Source organism: Lemur catta, chromosome 8 (assembly GCF_020740605.2).
Source record: "Lemur catta isolate mLemCat1 chromosome 8, mLemCat1.pri, whole genome shotgun sequence".
Classification (NCBI taxonomy): domain Eukaryota; kingdom Metazoa; phylum Chordata; class Mammalia; order Primates; family Lemuridae; genus Lemur; species Lemur catta.
This window is the reverse complement of record NC_059135.1, coordinates 17,169,909-17,184,074: the sequence shown is the minus strand read 5'-3', so window position 1 is coordinate 17,184,074 and position 14,166 is coordinate 17,169,909. Positions and strand designations below refer to the sequence as shown.

Below are 14,166 nucleotides of genomic sequence, written 5' to 3'. Positions count from 1 at the left end.
GGACATCTTTCTAGGTCTCTCCTTATGCACACATACCAGAGACTTTCCAAGAGACTTTTCAAGACCCCTCGCATACTGCCAGCTATACCTTTTTAACATATTCACTGCCACACTAGAAAAAAATTTTTTTCCACGGGGTCCTGGTGTTTTATCAAAACAAAACGATCCTTTCTAATTTGTTATTTTTTATTGTTTCCAGTTTGTGAGTTATATGCAACTCAATCCACATTTTTAGAATTAAATTGTCAATATTAATTGTAACAATAAGAACATCAACAAGTTAAGATTTTCACAAACCAACTGCAGGGTTTTGCTTCATGAGGCCTCTGGCTCAAAACTAGCCTGAGTTAAATACAACTGACCTGGCAGTCAGTGTGTTAAACTGGTGCCTGAGGAAATACGTCGGTGCTAAATGAGTCAATGGATTCTTGCGTTACTTCATGATTCCCCAGGGTTTGTAACCACAGGTAGGGAGCTACTGCCTTGAGATTTACACGCTCCTCCTGACCGCTCTCTTCCCCCTCTGCCTCAGGAGCCAGACAGTGATGATGAGTGGCAGCACCTGTTAGAGACCACCGAGCCTATATCCATTCAACTGAAGGCCCCTCTCACCCTGCTGTGTAATCCTGACTTCTGCCAGCGCATCCAGAGTCAGCTGCACGAGTCCGGAGGGCAGGTAATGGATAGAAGGATGCTGTGGAAGGGATTTGAGATTATTTTCACAGATGAAGCATTAAAATACATTGACATAAAGAGAAAGGGAAAGTTTGTCCTTTTCTAATTCTTTCAGACTATTTGTTTAGCTTGAGGAGGTTTGCTTACCTCCATTAGTAACACGGAAAGAGCAGGCCTCCGGTTTCTTTTTCTGAAGGGAAAATTTTTATGTAGAGCAGGGGTCAACAAACTTTTTCTGATGGTAAATATTTTAGGCATTGTGGGCCAAGAGGCAAAAATGGAGGATATTATGTAAGTACTTATATAATGAGGGAAAACACATTTCCACAAAATTTTAATTCCTGAAATTAAAGTGTAAATGTAACAATTGAGTATACAATATTTTGTACTACAGGTATACTAGTAAGAAGAATAAGATCCTCTTTGGGGGGATAATATTTTGCTCAATTAGCATTCAAAGTTAGTGTTCCCTCCTACAAAGCCTTTCTTTGCTTCTCTGAAACACAGTGCCCTCTTCCTTGCTGAGAACGCAGCAAACTATGTTGCTTGTGTCACTTTCCCTCTCTTTTCTTTAACTATTTTTTAAACGACTTTATTGAGGTATAGTTTATGTACCATAAAATTTATTCATTTTTGATGTATAATCAATGATTTTTAGTAAATTTGCCAAGTTGTGAAACTATCATCATAGTACAGTTTTAGAACATTTTCATCACACCAATAAGATCCCCGATACCCATTTATAGTCAGTCATCATTCTCAGTCCTAGGTAACCACTAATCTACTCTCTATTTCATAGATTTGCCTTTTCTGGACATGTTACATAATTGGAATTATATAGTATACAGTCATTTGTGACTGACATCTTTCTCTTAGCATGATGACTTTGAGGTTTATTCATGATGTAACATGTATCAGTATTTCATTCCTCTTTATTGCTGATGAGTATTGCATTGTATGGATGTATCACATTTTGGTTATCTACTCACCAATTGGTGGACATTGGTTGTTTCCACTTTTTGGCTTTTATGAATAATGCTGCTATGACCATTCACAAGCAAGTCTATGTATAGACATATGTTTTCATTTCCTTTGGGTAGATACCTAGGAATGGAATTTCTGGGTTATCTGGTAAATTTATATTTAACATTTTAAGAAACTGCTGAACTATTTTCCAAAGTGGAGCACCATTTTACATTCCCACCAGCAACATGTGAGGGTCCCTGTTTCTCCACATCCTTGCCAACATTTATTATTATCTGGCTTTTTTGTTATAGCTATTCTAGTAAACATGAAATAGTATCTCATTGTTGTTTTAATTTGCATTTCACTAATATGCATGTGGAGCATCTTTTCATGTGCTTATTAGTCATTTGCATATTTCTTTGGTGAAATATCTATCCAAATGTTTTGCTCTTTTTTTTGTTTTTTTGAGACAGAGTCTCGCTCTGTTGCCCAGGCTGGAGTGCCCTGGCATCAGCCTAGCTCACAGCAACCTCAAACTCCTGGGCTTAAGCAATCCTTCTGCTTCAGCCTCCCGAATAGCTGGGACTACAGGCATGCGCCACCATGCCCGGCTAATTTTTTTTTCTATATATATTTTTAGCTGTCCAGATCATTTCTTTCTATTTTTAGTAGAGATGGGAGGGTCTCGCTCTTGCTCAGGCTGGTTTCGAACTTCTGACCTCGAGCGATCCTCCTGCCTCGGCCTCCCAGAGTGCTAGGATTACAGGCATGAGCCACTGCGCCCGGCCTTGCTCATTTTTTTCATTGGGTGTGTCTTATACAGTTGTAAGAGCTCTTTATTCAACTCTATATTCATTCTCAATACAAGACCTTTATCATATAGATGATTTACAAATATTTTCTGCCAGTCTATGGTTTGTCTTTTCATTCTCATCTCATAAGAGTGTCTTTTGAAGCACAAAGATTTTGAATTTTGATGAAGTCCAGTAACCACTTTTTTCCCTTTGTGTATTATGCTTTTTTTTTTTTTTTTTTTTGAGACAAGAGTCTCACTCTGTTGCCCGGGTTAGAGTGCCATGGCGTCAGCCTAGCTCACAGCAACCTCAAACTCCTGGGTTCAAGTGATCCTTCTGCCTCAGCCTCCCGAATAGCTGGGACTACAGGCATGCGCCACCATGCCCGGCTAGTTTTTCTATATATATATTTTTAGCTGTCCATATAATTTCTTTCTATTTTTAGTAGAGACGGGGTCTCGCTCTTGCTTAGGCTGGTCTCTAACTCCTGACCTCAAGCGATCCTCCCAACTCGGCCTCCCAGAGTGCTAGGATTACAGGCGTGAGCCACCGCGCCCAGCCTGTATTATGCTTTTGGTGTTATATATAAGAAATTTTTCCCAACCCAAGGTCTTGAGGATTTTGTCTTATGTTTTTTTTTCCAAAATTTTTTAGTTTTAGCTTTTACATTTAGGTCTCTGACCCATTTTGAGTTGATTCTTTTAATATAATGTGAGAGAAGGATCTAAGTTCATCTTTTTGCGTGTGGATGTACAGTTGTCCTAGCACCATGTGTTGAAAAAAACTGTCATTCCCTCATTGAATCACCTTGGTACCTTGCATTTGTCTTTTTTCACTAACACATCATCCTCCTAGTATTGAGTAACTTTTAATGTGGGGAAGCAGGTTGAAAGCTCTGCCTTTAGAGATATGACTCCCAGAGTTGGAGTTCCAGCTAAACTACTCATTAGCTAGGTGATCTCTGGCTACTTAACCTGTCTAGAAGCTTCAGTTTCCTCATCTATAAATGAGTAATCCTATTTACTTCACAATGTTATTATAAAGATTAAATGAGCAAATAAATGCCAAGATTTAGAACAGTGAATGGTGTGTTGTAAAACATTTGATGTAAATGTTATTCTATTTTTGAAGAAAAACCATTTAAAAACATAATACTGTGCTTAGCTTGTAGATTGTGTGCAAATAAGTGTTGAGCTAGATTTGGCTTGTGGGCCATAGTTTGTTAACCCCTGATCTAGAGTTGAATAACATTGTTTTGTGTCCATTGTTTTTAATTTTTGGAAGCATGTGTGTATGTTTTGTTTTTAAGGTGAAGGGCTGGAGAAGGGAGAGAGCAAATAGGAATGGCACTGGTTCTGACACACAGATCCTAGGGGGAGGTCCCCTGCCTCTTGGTCACTGGTGTCGGTATCAGGTGACTTGACTATCTATAGTTCTCTTCCTTGGTACAGTTCCCCTGTTTCCCTACTCTCCTTCTGTGGGTTTTAGATCCCCAAAGAAAGGAATGCAAACATTTGGTCTGCTTTACCAGCTCCTTGGGGATACATGGTATCTGTGGCTCTCCTTCTTTTACCTCCAATAATATCAATGGCTGCCTCTTTCCCTCCTGTCACCCCAGATCCTGAAAGGCATCCTGGAGGGTGCTTCCCACATCCTCCCTGCTCTCCGGGTTCTGAGCAGTCTTCTGTGCAGCTGCAGTGACTCTGTCCCCTTGTATTCCTTCTGCCGGGAGGCAGGGCTGCCTGGGTTGCTGCTCAGTCTACTCAGGCACAGTCAGGAGAGCAACAATATCCAGCAGGTAAGCACCATACCAGGGGCCTCTGAAGACTGATAGAAGGTTCTATTCCTTGTATTTCTCTCCTTCGGATTGCCATCTCTATTTGGCCCGACTTTTACTTTCTTTCCTCCTCTTTAGAGTTAGCAGACCTCATCAATTGCAAAGTACAGTGTCTTATGGGGCCAGGAAGATAATGTCAGTCAGTGAAGCAGGCTATGTGTGTGACCATACGAGTAGTGGGGAATATGATAAAGTGGAGATCACATGCCCACTTTAAATGAGGCATCCTCTCCTCAGCTCCAGCCCACTGTTGCCATGTGGAAATACGGACCCAGTATTGCCAGATCCTCCAGTTTTCTGAGAGAAGGTAGAAATTGAGATTTTTCCGCATAATTTCCCAATATTTAGAGTACTATGCTTTAAATTTATTTGATCCTAGGCTTTATTGACCTGATCTTACAGAGCAGGGTATTGATGTTCAGAGATTAACTAACTCATACACAGTCACTAACTTTTAAATGGTTGCACAGACAGAAAATGGAAGAGCTAGGATTGAGACTCAATGTGTTTGGGACTATACCTTATCCATGCTGTGTCCTGCTGCAGCTGGGAGGAGAGAATGGAGAACTGTTCCAGGGTCAGAGTAAATGTTTAATAGGGCCTGGACTGAGGCAGTTGGAAAGCTGATGAGTATGAATCTTGGGTGATTTTAAGGAATTTAGAAAAAAAAGTTTTTTGAAAAATAGAACCTCCTACACTCCAAAATGCTATTCAGGCTAAATAAGACAGATAGTTCCAAGCTGTTTACAGCCCACTGGCTGACACTTTGTTACCTCTAGATCTTCTCTCTCTGCCTATACTTCTCTTTCCCTTGTTCCTTTCTGATTAGTCAACTTGACTGGATCTTTGTGCATCTTTTTTCCTGCTTTTTCTGTTCTTTGTCTCCATCCTCCACATTGCCCTTTTTATTTCTCTCCTCTTCCTTGATAGCAATCTTGGTATGGGACCTTCTTACGGGACCTGATGGCTGTGATTCAGGCCTACTTTGCCTGCACCTTCAATCTGGAGAGGAGCCAGACAGGTGACAGGTGGGATAAAAGGCACTTTTGCACCATTGGCCGGTTTGGCTTCAGTTTCTACCCCATTTCTTCCCCTCCCTACTAGAAAGAGGCCAAGTGAGAAGAAGCTATGATTTGTCATGGGTTTAGGGATTAGCTGAGTGGCCCATCAGTACCCAGCTGGTCTTCTTAAGGACCCTAAGGTACCTCCAACTTTGTGCTAAGACTTTCAGGTTCTAAGAGTCAGCAGTCACCATGATCCTAAATGGAAGAGTCAAGATGTGAATAACCTAGAGAAAATGGCAAAGAAGGGGCTTGAAGGATGTAAATGTTGAGACTGTGTATGTGTGTGTGTGTGTGTGTGTGTGTGTGTGGTGTGTGCACATGCTTAGCAGGGCAGAAGGGAGGAGCATTCCGATGTGTCCCTTTTCAGAGGTTCTCCTACCTACCCTACCCAGAACTGACCCATTCACTGTATCTGGGCTTTTAGTACAGAGATGAGAAGAAACCACGGGCTCATTTTTTCCCAGCCTACAGGTGTTTCAGGAGGCTGCAAGCCTCTTTCTGGATCTCTTGGGGAAATTACTGGCCCAACCAGATGACTATGAACAGACTCTGCGGAGGGACAGCCTTATGGTAATCTGCTTCCACTTCCAGATTTCTATCTTTTCTGTCATTCTCCATGTTTCTCCCATCCTCTTTCTTATGACTATATAGGGTCAGATTAAGTTAATAACAACAAACATTTGTTAACTTCCCACTATGTGCCATATGCTGTGTGAGTAACAGAAAGTCCTTGTCTTCAAGGGACTAGGGATGGTCCAGTAGGGGACAGGAAAAGTGATTAAGGACAACAGTGAAAATTACATTAGAACTTTGCATAAAATGCAGGAACACCACTGAAGAAGATGCAGTTGTCACTATTTGGGGGGTCATAGAAGAAATCTTGAACAAATGCAGTCACCTATGCTAGGATTTGAAGAAAGCATAGCAGTTTGCAGGTGGATGAGGCAGGAAAGTAGGGAGGACATTCCAGACAGAAAGAGCAACATATATAAAGGCCCAGAGGCATTAAGCAGTTTGGCATGTTTCAGGGTATCACAGATAGAAGTACTAATATTTCTTCTTGAAGAGACTTGCAGATCCTCTAGTATTTCCCAAACTTGTTTGTCCTAAGGACTAGTAAACTATGCAATTCTTGTCCTTATTCCTTGGAGATGAAGGGCAGGAGAATGGAGGATTGAATGAGACAATAGCTGAGTTTTGACTGATCTCAGAGAAAATAATTAGAGAAAAAGACCTACATGCAAGGAAGTAAACAATTGCCTGGTCATTGATGAAATGGGTAATTGGGAACACAGGTCTGGGCTACATTCCTGTCTCCAGCTAGCAGTCCATTCAAAATTTCCTAGTCTGAGATCCTATTTTAATATCCCTCATCCTTTCAAGTCAGGCAGCTTTTAATGATTCACCTAAATTTCAGCCAGCAGTGACTCATGTTATTGACCGGCCCTTCTTATGTCATTTTGTAATGAGTAGCATAGGGAGTTTGGAATCATTATCCCACCTCCTGAAATTCTGAATCAGCAGGACTGAGTTGGGAGGGACCCAGGAATCTCTAGGAATTCTTACACTCATGATCCACAGATAACACTTTGAGAAACATCATCTAGGGAGCAGCTGATCAGAGAATAGGATTGACACCTATAATTCTTATCCTTGAAGCATGAATGAAGGCAATTATCATGTACTATCTGTGTGAGGAATGCTTAGAATTAGACAGCTCTTGCCCTGGGTTTTTATCCTCTTTACTCAGGTTCTCAGGATATTCTTGGTTTTTACACTAAGGCCAGTCAGTTTTCTGATGCCCTGATGCTACCTCTGTACTTGTTTCCTTTAGTGCTTCACTGTCCTGTGTGAAGCCATGGATGGGAACAGCCGGGCCATCTCCAAAGCCTTTTACTCCAGCCTGCTGACTACACAGCGGGTTGTGTTGGACGAGCTCCTTCATGGCTTGACAGTTCCACAACTCCCTTTCCACACCCCTCCAGGTAGCCAGCATGGGGAGGGGAGGTTCTCTTGACTTAATTGTTGTGTAGGTCAGGCTCTTCTCTGTCTACTGCCATCACCTAGAATAGTGCCTGGCATTTAGTGGGTGCTCAGTAAATAACTATGACCTGAAATAATGAATGGGGATCTGAGAGAAACAATCAGACCTCACCCACCATTCTTTGCTTTTCTCCAAAGGAGCCCCACAAGTGAGCCAGCCACTGCAGGAGCAGAGTGAGGATCTACCTGGAGCCATTTCCTCTGCCCTGGCAGCTATATGCACTGCTCCTGTGGGACTGCCTGGCTGCTGGGAGGCCAAGGAGCAGGTCTGACCTTCACTTGCTTGTTCCTCTCATCCCTACTGCCAGAGGAGTTGGGGAGGCTGGTCCCAGTTTCTTAGAAAGGCAGAAAAACAAGCTTTTATGCCTCTCCTTATTCACCAGTTCCAGAAACAGATGCTCCCACTATGGGTCTGGGCCACTTGTAGAACATGATATAGCCAGAATCCCAGAGCCTGTGGCCAGCTGGGGAGGGAGAAAGCTCAGTGACAAACGGCCCAGGTGGGAGGGCAGCTGATCAGAAGCCACCGGTGATGCTTTCTCAAGGCCTCAGGACTCAGCTTTCTTGCTCCCTGTTGGCCAGTAACACTTTCCTCTGTACCTGCCTATACTGGGGTCAAACGAGGCCATGACTTTGGTTCTCCATTGGGCATGAAGTTGGGATTGGAATGGGGTCTGAGGCTTCTGGTGAACCTGGGAAGAACGACTAACAAGGGATTGAGAATCCTGATCAGTTGGAGATATGTGAGGAATAGATTGTAATGGGATAGGATTGAGTTTCAGGTATGTCTCCACAGGTCTGTCGGCACTTGGCAAATCAGCTGACTGAAGACAGCAGCCAGCTGAGGCCATCCCTTATCTCTGGCCTGCAGCATCCCATCCTGTGCCTACACCTTCTCAAGGTACTTGCTTCTAACTCCTGGCACCTCAGATTACTTTTTAACTCCTAGGTCAGAGAGAGAGACACAGACAGACACAGGGACTGAGAGAGAAGAGACCAAGAGAGGGGGACTGAGAGAAAGAGATGGAGAGAGATGGAAAGAGACTGATCAAGAGACCCCCTTGTAGGACTCCTTTCTGCTTTTAAATCTGTTAAATTGAGATGACCCCACTTTTAGCCAGTCTTCACCAGAACTGAGAAGTGTTCCTGTCTCCCTGTCTCACAGCAAGAGGCAGAAGTTCTTTCACACTCCCAAGTGTGGATACCCAATCTGTTGAGAGGGTGGCCTGCTTTTCAGCTGAGCCTTCCAATCTCAGAGCCCAGAGCTGCTCCGCCTCACTGAAAGACTCTTTCCCACCCCCTTAGGTTCTTTACTCCTGCTGCCATGTCAGTGAGCGCCTGTGCTATCTTCTAGGGCAAGAGTCCCTGGCCTTGGAGTCACTGTTGATGTTGGTCCAGGGCAAGGTAGGCCAGCAACACAGGTAGGTGTCTCATAGTGGCCCCACCATCTCAGTCAGAGGTGGTTCTGATATCTTAGGTTTTCTTTATAGGTAAAAGTAGTGGATTGGGAAGAGTCTGCTGAAGTGACACTCTACCTCCTCTCCCTTCTTATCTTTCGGCTCCAAGATCTACCTTCTGGGTGAGTCATAAAGTAGAGTCTCTCCACTGAAATCTACCCACATAGCTAATCCTGACACAGAATATGGGGAATAGCACCCAAAACCCATCCTTAGGAGTGATTGGGACAGAGAGAGTGAAGCTTTCTCTACAAAGAATAGACCTAGATTCCCATCAACTTTGTGCCTTGTTTGTGGACATACAGCCTAGGTGAAGGGCACCATCTAAGGGAAAGGGAAGGCCACTTACCTACCTCCTTTGTCACTGCTGCATCCCTTGATGTGTCTCCTTATTCCAGAATGGAGAAGCTAGGCAGTGAAGTTGCTGCTCTCTTTACCCATTCACACGTCGTCTCTCTTGTGGTAAGTTGTCACCCTTCATCTTCCTCCCCTTTTCACCCTCTCATTCAACCCTTCTGGGAGCGGAGGATTCACTGCCCTATTTGCAGCCGTTGCTGGAGGCATTCTTTTGACCAGAACAGAGACAAAAATCCTCTCTCTGCCTGTCCTGAACACCATTCAGATTTGGACATTTCTCTCCTCTACCTCTCCCACAGAATGCAGCCGCCTGTCTATTGGGACAGCTTGGTCAGCAAGGGGTGACCTTTGAGCTCCAGCCCATGGAATGGATTGCTGCGGCCACACATGCCTTATCTGCCCCTGCAGAGGTGAGGCCTCCCAGGGAAGGCACAGACTGCATTCAGAGGGAAAGCGCTGAGCAAGCCCAGAGTAAACTGAGGAATGGAAAAGGAAGTCCTTCCTTTCCTAGGCTTCCATCCCAGATAATTGGTCCCTTGAGCCCAGACTGGTCAGGGCTTCAGATTTCTGGAGAGGGAGGAAGGGAAGGAAGGAGGAAGGGAGCCCAACTAAGTTTTCTGGGGAGTAAGATGTCCCTGCCTACTTCAGTCCCCTCTTCCAGAAGCTCATGCTCTTGTTGTCAAAGTCCTTCCTAATGTGCGGTTTCTTCCCCTCAAGTGCAGTTTCCACTCTGCTTGTTCTCCTTAACTGAGATAGAAAAGGTGGCTGACATCCTGTGAATTCCTCAGGAACTCAGTCCATTATGTAGCCTCCTTTCTGCTTTCTCTGTTTCCAGACCTTTGCCACCTTTCCTTTTTAGATCTTTTGGAACTCATATTTCCCTCATTTTGTAAAAAGAAGGATAGAATTCATAATTAAATTATTGTCATCCCTTATATACAAAGAATTCGTTGTAGTTTATAAAGCACTTTTCACACAAGTCATCCCATAATGCATTTTAAAGATAGACACATCGAATGTAATATTCTTATCTGCTTTTTCCAGGCGAAGTTAAGCTTCAGAGAGGCTGTATTGTTAGTGATAGGCTCCTGGATGAATGAATGTCAGTGCTAAGTCAGAACTCTGGGAGCCCTCAGAGACTCTTCCCCATTATTCCTCCATCCAGCTGCTTCCTGCAGGTCCCATATATTCTACCTTCCAGTTGACTGTCAATTCTGTTCCCTCCATGGCACCATCACTGACCTGCCTTAGTTTAGAGGCCACCCCATCCCTCTCAGGGATCTGCATTCTTCTTGCCTCTCTTGGACAGGTCCGGCTGACTCCACCTGGTAGTTGTGGATTCTATGATGGCCTCCTCATCCTTCTGCTGCAGCTCCTCACCCAGGTATAGGTGCATCATGGGATGGATGAGATGTATGGAGAGAGCAACTGGGCATTTTGAGAGAGGCACTGGACAATAGGAATGAAGACGCAACCCACACTTGCCTCTCTTCTCAAACTAATCAAACTAGCCTTAGAATTGCCCCACCTGCCCTCAGTATGGGCCCTTTGAAGGAAACTGTTCAGCTACATCCCTTGGGATTCAGTGGGGAGAAATCTCTAGTTTTCAGCAGATATACACTTGTGTTGAGAAGTCAGGGAGTTAAGGTGTGACAAGAAAGAGGAATAAGACAACAGGTAAATACAAGGTGGGGAAACAGAAGGAATTACTTCTGGGACTGTCTTCCATGTAGGTCAGGGACAGGAATGAAAAAAGGCATTTGGACTCCTGATTTCTGCCTCCCCATCCACTCTCTTTCACTTTTGTCTCCAGCAGGGGAAAGCTAACCTGATCAGGGATGTGGCTAACTCAGAAATGTGGACCATTTTGTGGCACCGCTTCTCCATGGCCCTGAGGCTACCCAAGGAGGTATCTGCACAGGAAGAGGAGCTATTGCTTTCCAGTCCACGGAGCCCAGAGCCAGATTGGACTCTGATCTCACCCCAAGGTATCTTTCTGTCAGATCAGCATGGCCTCCTTTGTGAAAGTGTATTGATCCCTCTTCAAGAAGAGGCAGCCTAGAACTGGGCTAACCCACAGAGATTTCTTCTACTGCTGTCTGGGGAGAGGATGGCAAAGTCTGCAATGGAGCTGCTTAAGGATGGGGAAGGGGCTGAATAGATGGCAACCCTGGGAGCTATGAGGAAGCAAAGGCATCTGGGCCTCTTGCCTGCCCCACTGGGTCTCCATTCTCCGTGTTTCCAGGAATGGCAGCCCTGCTGAGCCTGGCCATGGCCACCTTCACCCAGGAGCCCCAGTTATGCCTGAGCTACCTGTCCCAGCATGGAAGTATCCTCATGTCCATCCTGAAGCATCTGCTTTGCCCTAGCTTCTTGCGTCAACTTGACCGGGCGTGAGTTTGAGTTAGAGGAAGGAGAATGGAAGATCCAGAGAGTTGGCAATGAGGAGGGAGGGCAGGAGGAGAAGGGAGGAGAGAAGTCACTGGTAGATTGAGCTATAAGGCAAGAAATAGGATAAGGACTAAGCTGGAAACTTAAGGAGTCACTGAAATTGGAGAAGGGAGCTAGGGAAAGGAACCTGATAAAAGGGAGGGAAGAATTATAAAGGGTAAGTGAGCAAAACCAAGTCTCTTCTTCTACACTCCCCTTCTTAGGCCTCATGGGTCTGAGTTTCTCCCTGTTGTGGTGCTATCTGTCTGCCAGCTCCTCTGTTTCCCCTTTGCCCTGGATGTGGATGCTGACCTCCTTGTGGGTATCTTGGCTGACCTCAGGGACTCAGAAGTCACAGCTCACTTGCTGCAGGTACTTGGAAGCTACCCAGGCACGAAGTTGGGAGGTGGGAGAGGAAGATAGCCAACGTTGTGCCCTCTAATTCACTTCCCCATAGCTCCAGGCCCCTGTAAGAGTGGAGCATCTGGCTTGACCTAAGAATTGGAGTGGAAACAGTACTCAGGCCTGAACAGAGGCATGTTTATAGAGCTGAGTTGGTTCCTCCTTCTCTCTGTCGGTTCCTCACCTTGTTCTACTGGAGCTCAGTGGGGAGAACATCCTAGTATAGACACTAGAGACTGAGTTCCTTGGCTAGGAATCACATCTCTGGCAAATTTTAGCATTATGTAGTGGGTCTTTGAAGGCAGAGAGACTGATCCCTTGCAGAGCAAGGAATGAACTTGGAAAGAACCTGCTGTCTGAGGCTCCACATTGTGTCTCATGTGGAGTGCTATGGGGCAGAACTTCCAGCTGTCTGTGGTATTTCTCACCACAGCTTGGCTTTTCTGTCTCCCAGCTTTTGGGCTGTGTCTACCTAGCTGCAGTGTACTCTCCCTCGCCCTGACCCATTTTACCTGCACTCCCGTTCTCCCAGGTCTGCTGCTACCATCTTCCATTGCCACAAGTCGAACTGCCCATCAGCCTCCTTGCACGCCTGGCCCTCATGGATCCCACCTCTCTCAAGCAGTTTGTGAACACGGTGGTTGCCTCCCCTAGAACTATCATCTCATTTCTCTCAGTTGCCCTCCTGAGTGACCAGCCGCTGCTGACCTCTGACCTTCTCTCCCTACTGGCCCACACAGCCCGGGTACTGTCACCCAGCCACTTGTCCTTTATCCAGGAGCTTTTGGCTGGCTCTGATGAATCCTATCGGCCCCTGCGCAGCCTCCTGGGCCACCCAGAAAATTCTGTGCGGGCCCGCATTTATGGGCTCCTGGGACACTTGCTCCAACACAGCGTGGCCCTGCGTGGGGCACTGCAGAGCCAGTCTGGATTGCTCAACCTTCTGCTGCTGGGGCTTGGAGACAAGGATCCTGTTGTGCGGCGCAGTGCCAGCTTTGCTGTGGGCAACGCAGCCTACCAGGCTGGTCCTCTGGGACCTGCCCTGACAGCTGCAGTGCCCAGTATGACCCAGCTACTTGGAGATCCTCAGGCTGGTATCCGGCGCAATGCTGCATCAGCTCTGGGCAACTTGGGACCTGAAGGGTTAGGGGAGGAACTGTTACAGTGCCAAGTACCCCAGCGGCTCCTAGAGATGGCGTGTGGAGACCCCCAGCCAAACGTGAAGGAGGCTGCCCTCATTGCCCTCCGGAGCCTCCAACAGGAGCCCTGCATCCATCAGGTATACTCCAGGGGGCTTATGAACCATGATGATAAGGGCTCTTATAGTTCACAGCATTTCTCTGAGGTAGGCTGTAAGGAATTGGGACATCCAGAAACCCAGGCTGTGTTCCTCCCTGGGTGCAAGAAACTCAGGGACAGTGTCTTGCAAATGAATTTTTCATTTACCATCCTCCCTCGTGCCCCTCATTGTCAGTCACTGGGGCATTAATCACCTTTTTCTGGGGACAAGTATATGAGTCTTTTGGTGGCTTGGTTTTATGGTCTCTAACCAAAGAGAATGGCAGTAAACCTCTGGCCCTGATGATTCGTATCTCCAAGGTTTCTCTTCTCCCATTTAGTCTATTCTGTGCCCCCAAGAGAGCATATCCTTTTCCCCCCTTTTTCTAGAGTGGGAATTGCTAGGCTTCAATGAGAGTCCTCTGCACCTGCCCCAGATATCACCATTTCTCTGAGCCTCATGTTTGTTCTATCATCTGCTCCCTATCCTACAGGTGCTGGTGTCCCTGGGTGCCAGTGAGAAATTAGCCTTGCTGTCTGTGGGGAATCAGTTACTGCCCCACGGCAGCCCCAGGCCTGCCTCTGCCAAACACTGCAGGAAACTCATTCACCTCCTGAGGCCAACCCATAGCACATGATCCCAGATTCCTGGGGTCCAGCCTTCAACCTTCATTGCCCTACTATTGCCAACACTTCCTTACTCTACCACAGAAGCTACCAACTCGACTGAGAGCTAAAGAGACTAAAAAAGAGAGAGAAACTGCTAACTCAACTAAGAATGAGAAACTAGAAGAGATTTATGTATAAAGCTCCTCCTTCTCCCAGATTCAGGATGATTTCGACCAGTAAACTTCATTACTATT

General features: G+C 45.7%; 1 protein-coding gene across 3 annotated transcripts in view; it reads left to right on the top strand.

The window, feature by feature from the left end:
• The window catches only part of STK36 (serine/threonine kinase 36), a 23,497-nt gene extending 9,331 nt beyond the window's left edge, over positions 1 to 14,166 (top strand). For 2 of the 3 annotated variants that reach the window (XM_045560068.1, XM_045560067.1), the window contains exons 11-27: positions 533 to 676; positions 4,054 to 4,233; positions 5,203 to 5,300; positions 5,801 to 5,906; positions 7,171 to 7,321; positions 7,518 to 7,645; positions 8,176 to 8,280; positions 8,685 to 8,783; positions 8,870 to 8,958; positions 9,235 to 9,298; positions 9,493 to 9,603; positions 10,503 to 10,577; positions 11,007 to 11,181; positions 11,439 to 11,586; positions 11,848 to 11,995; positions 12,558 to 13,304; positions 13,798 to 14,166. In XM_045560068.1, the coding sequence (XP_045416024.1) occupies positions 533 to 676; positions 4,054 to 4,233; positions 5,203 to 5,300; positions 5,801 to 5,906; positions 7,171 to 7,321; positions 7,518 to 7,645; positions 8,176 to 8,280; positions 8,685 to 8,783; positions 8,870 to 8,958; positions 9,235 to 9,298; positions 9,493 to 9,603; positions 10,503 to 10,577; positions 11,007 to 11,181; positions 11,439 to 11,586; positions 11,848 to 11,995; positions 12,558 to 13,304; positions 13,798 to 13,941 (2,712 nt within the window). In that variant the 3' untranslated portion in view covers positions 13,942 to 14,166. Of the gene's footprint in view, positions 1 to 532; positions 677 to 4,053; positions 4,234 to 4,509; positions 4,580 to 5,202; positions 5,301 to 5,800; positions 5,907 to 7,170; positions 7,322 to 7,517; positions 7,646 to 8,175; positions 8,281 to 8,684; positions 8,784 to 8,869; positions 8,959 to 9,234; positions 9,299 to 9,492; positions 9,604 to 10,502; positions 10,578 to 11,006; positions 11,182 to 11,438; positions 11,587 to 11,847; positions 11,996 to 12,557; positions 13,305 to 13,797 lie in introns of all 3 variants that reach the window. The other variant, XM_045560070.1, reaches the window with a different exon arrangement.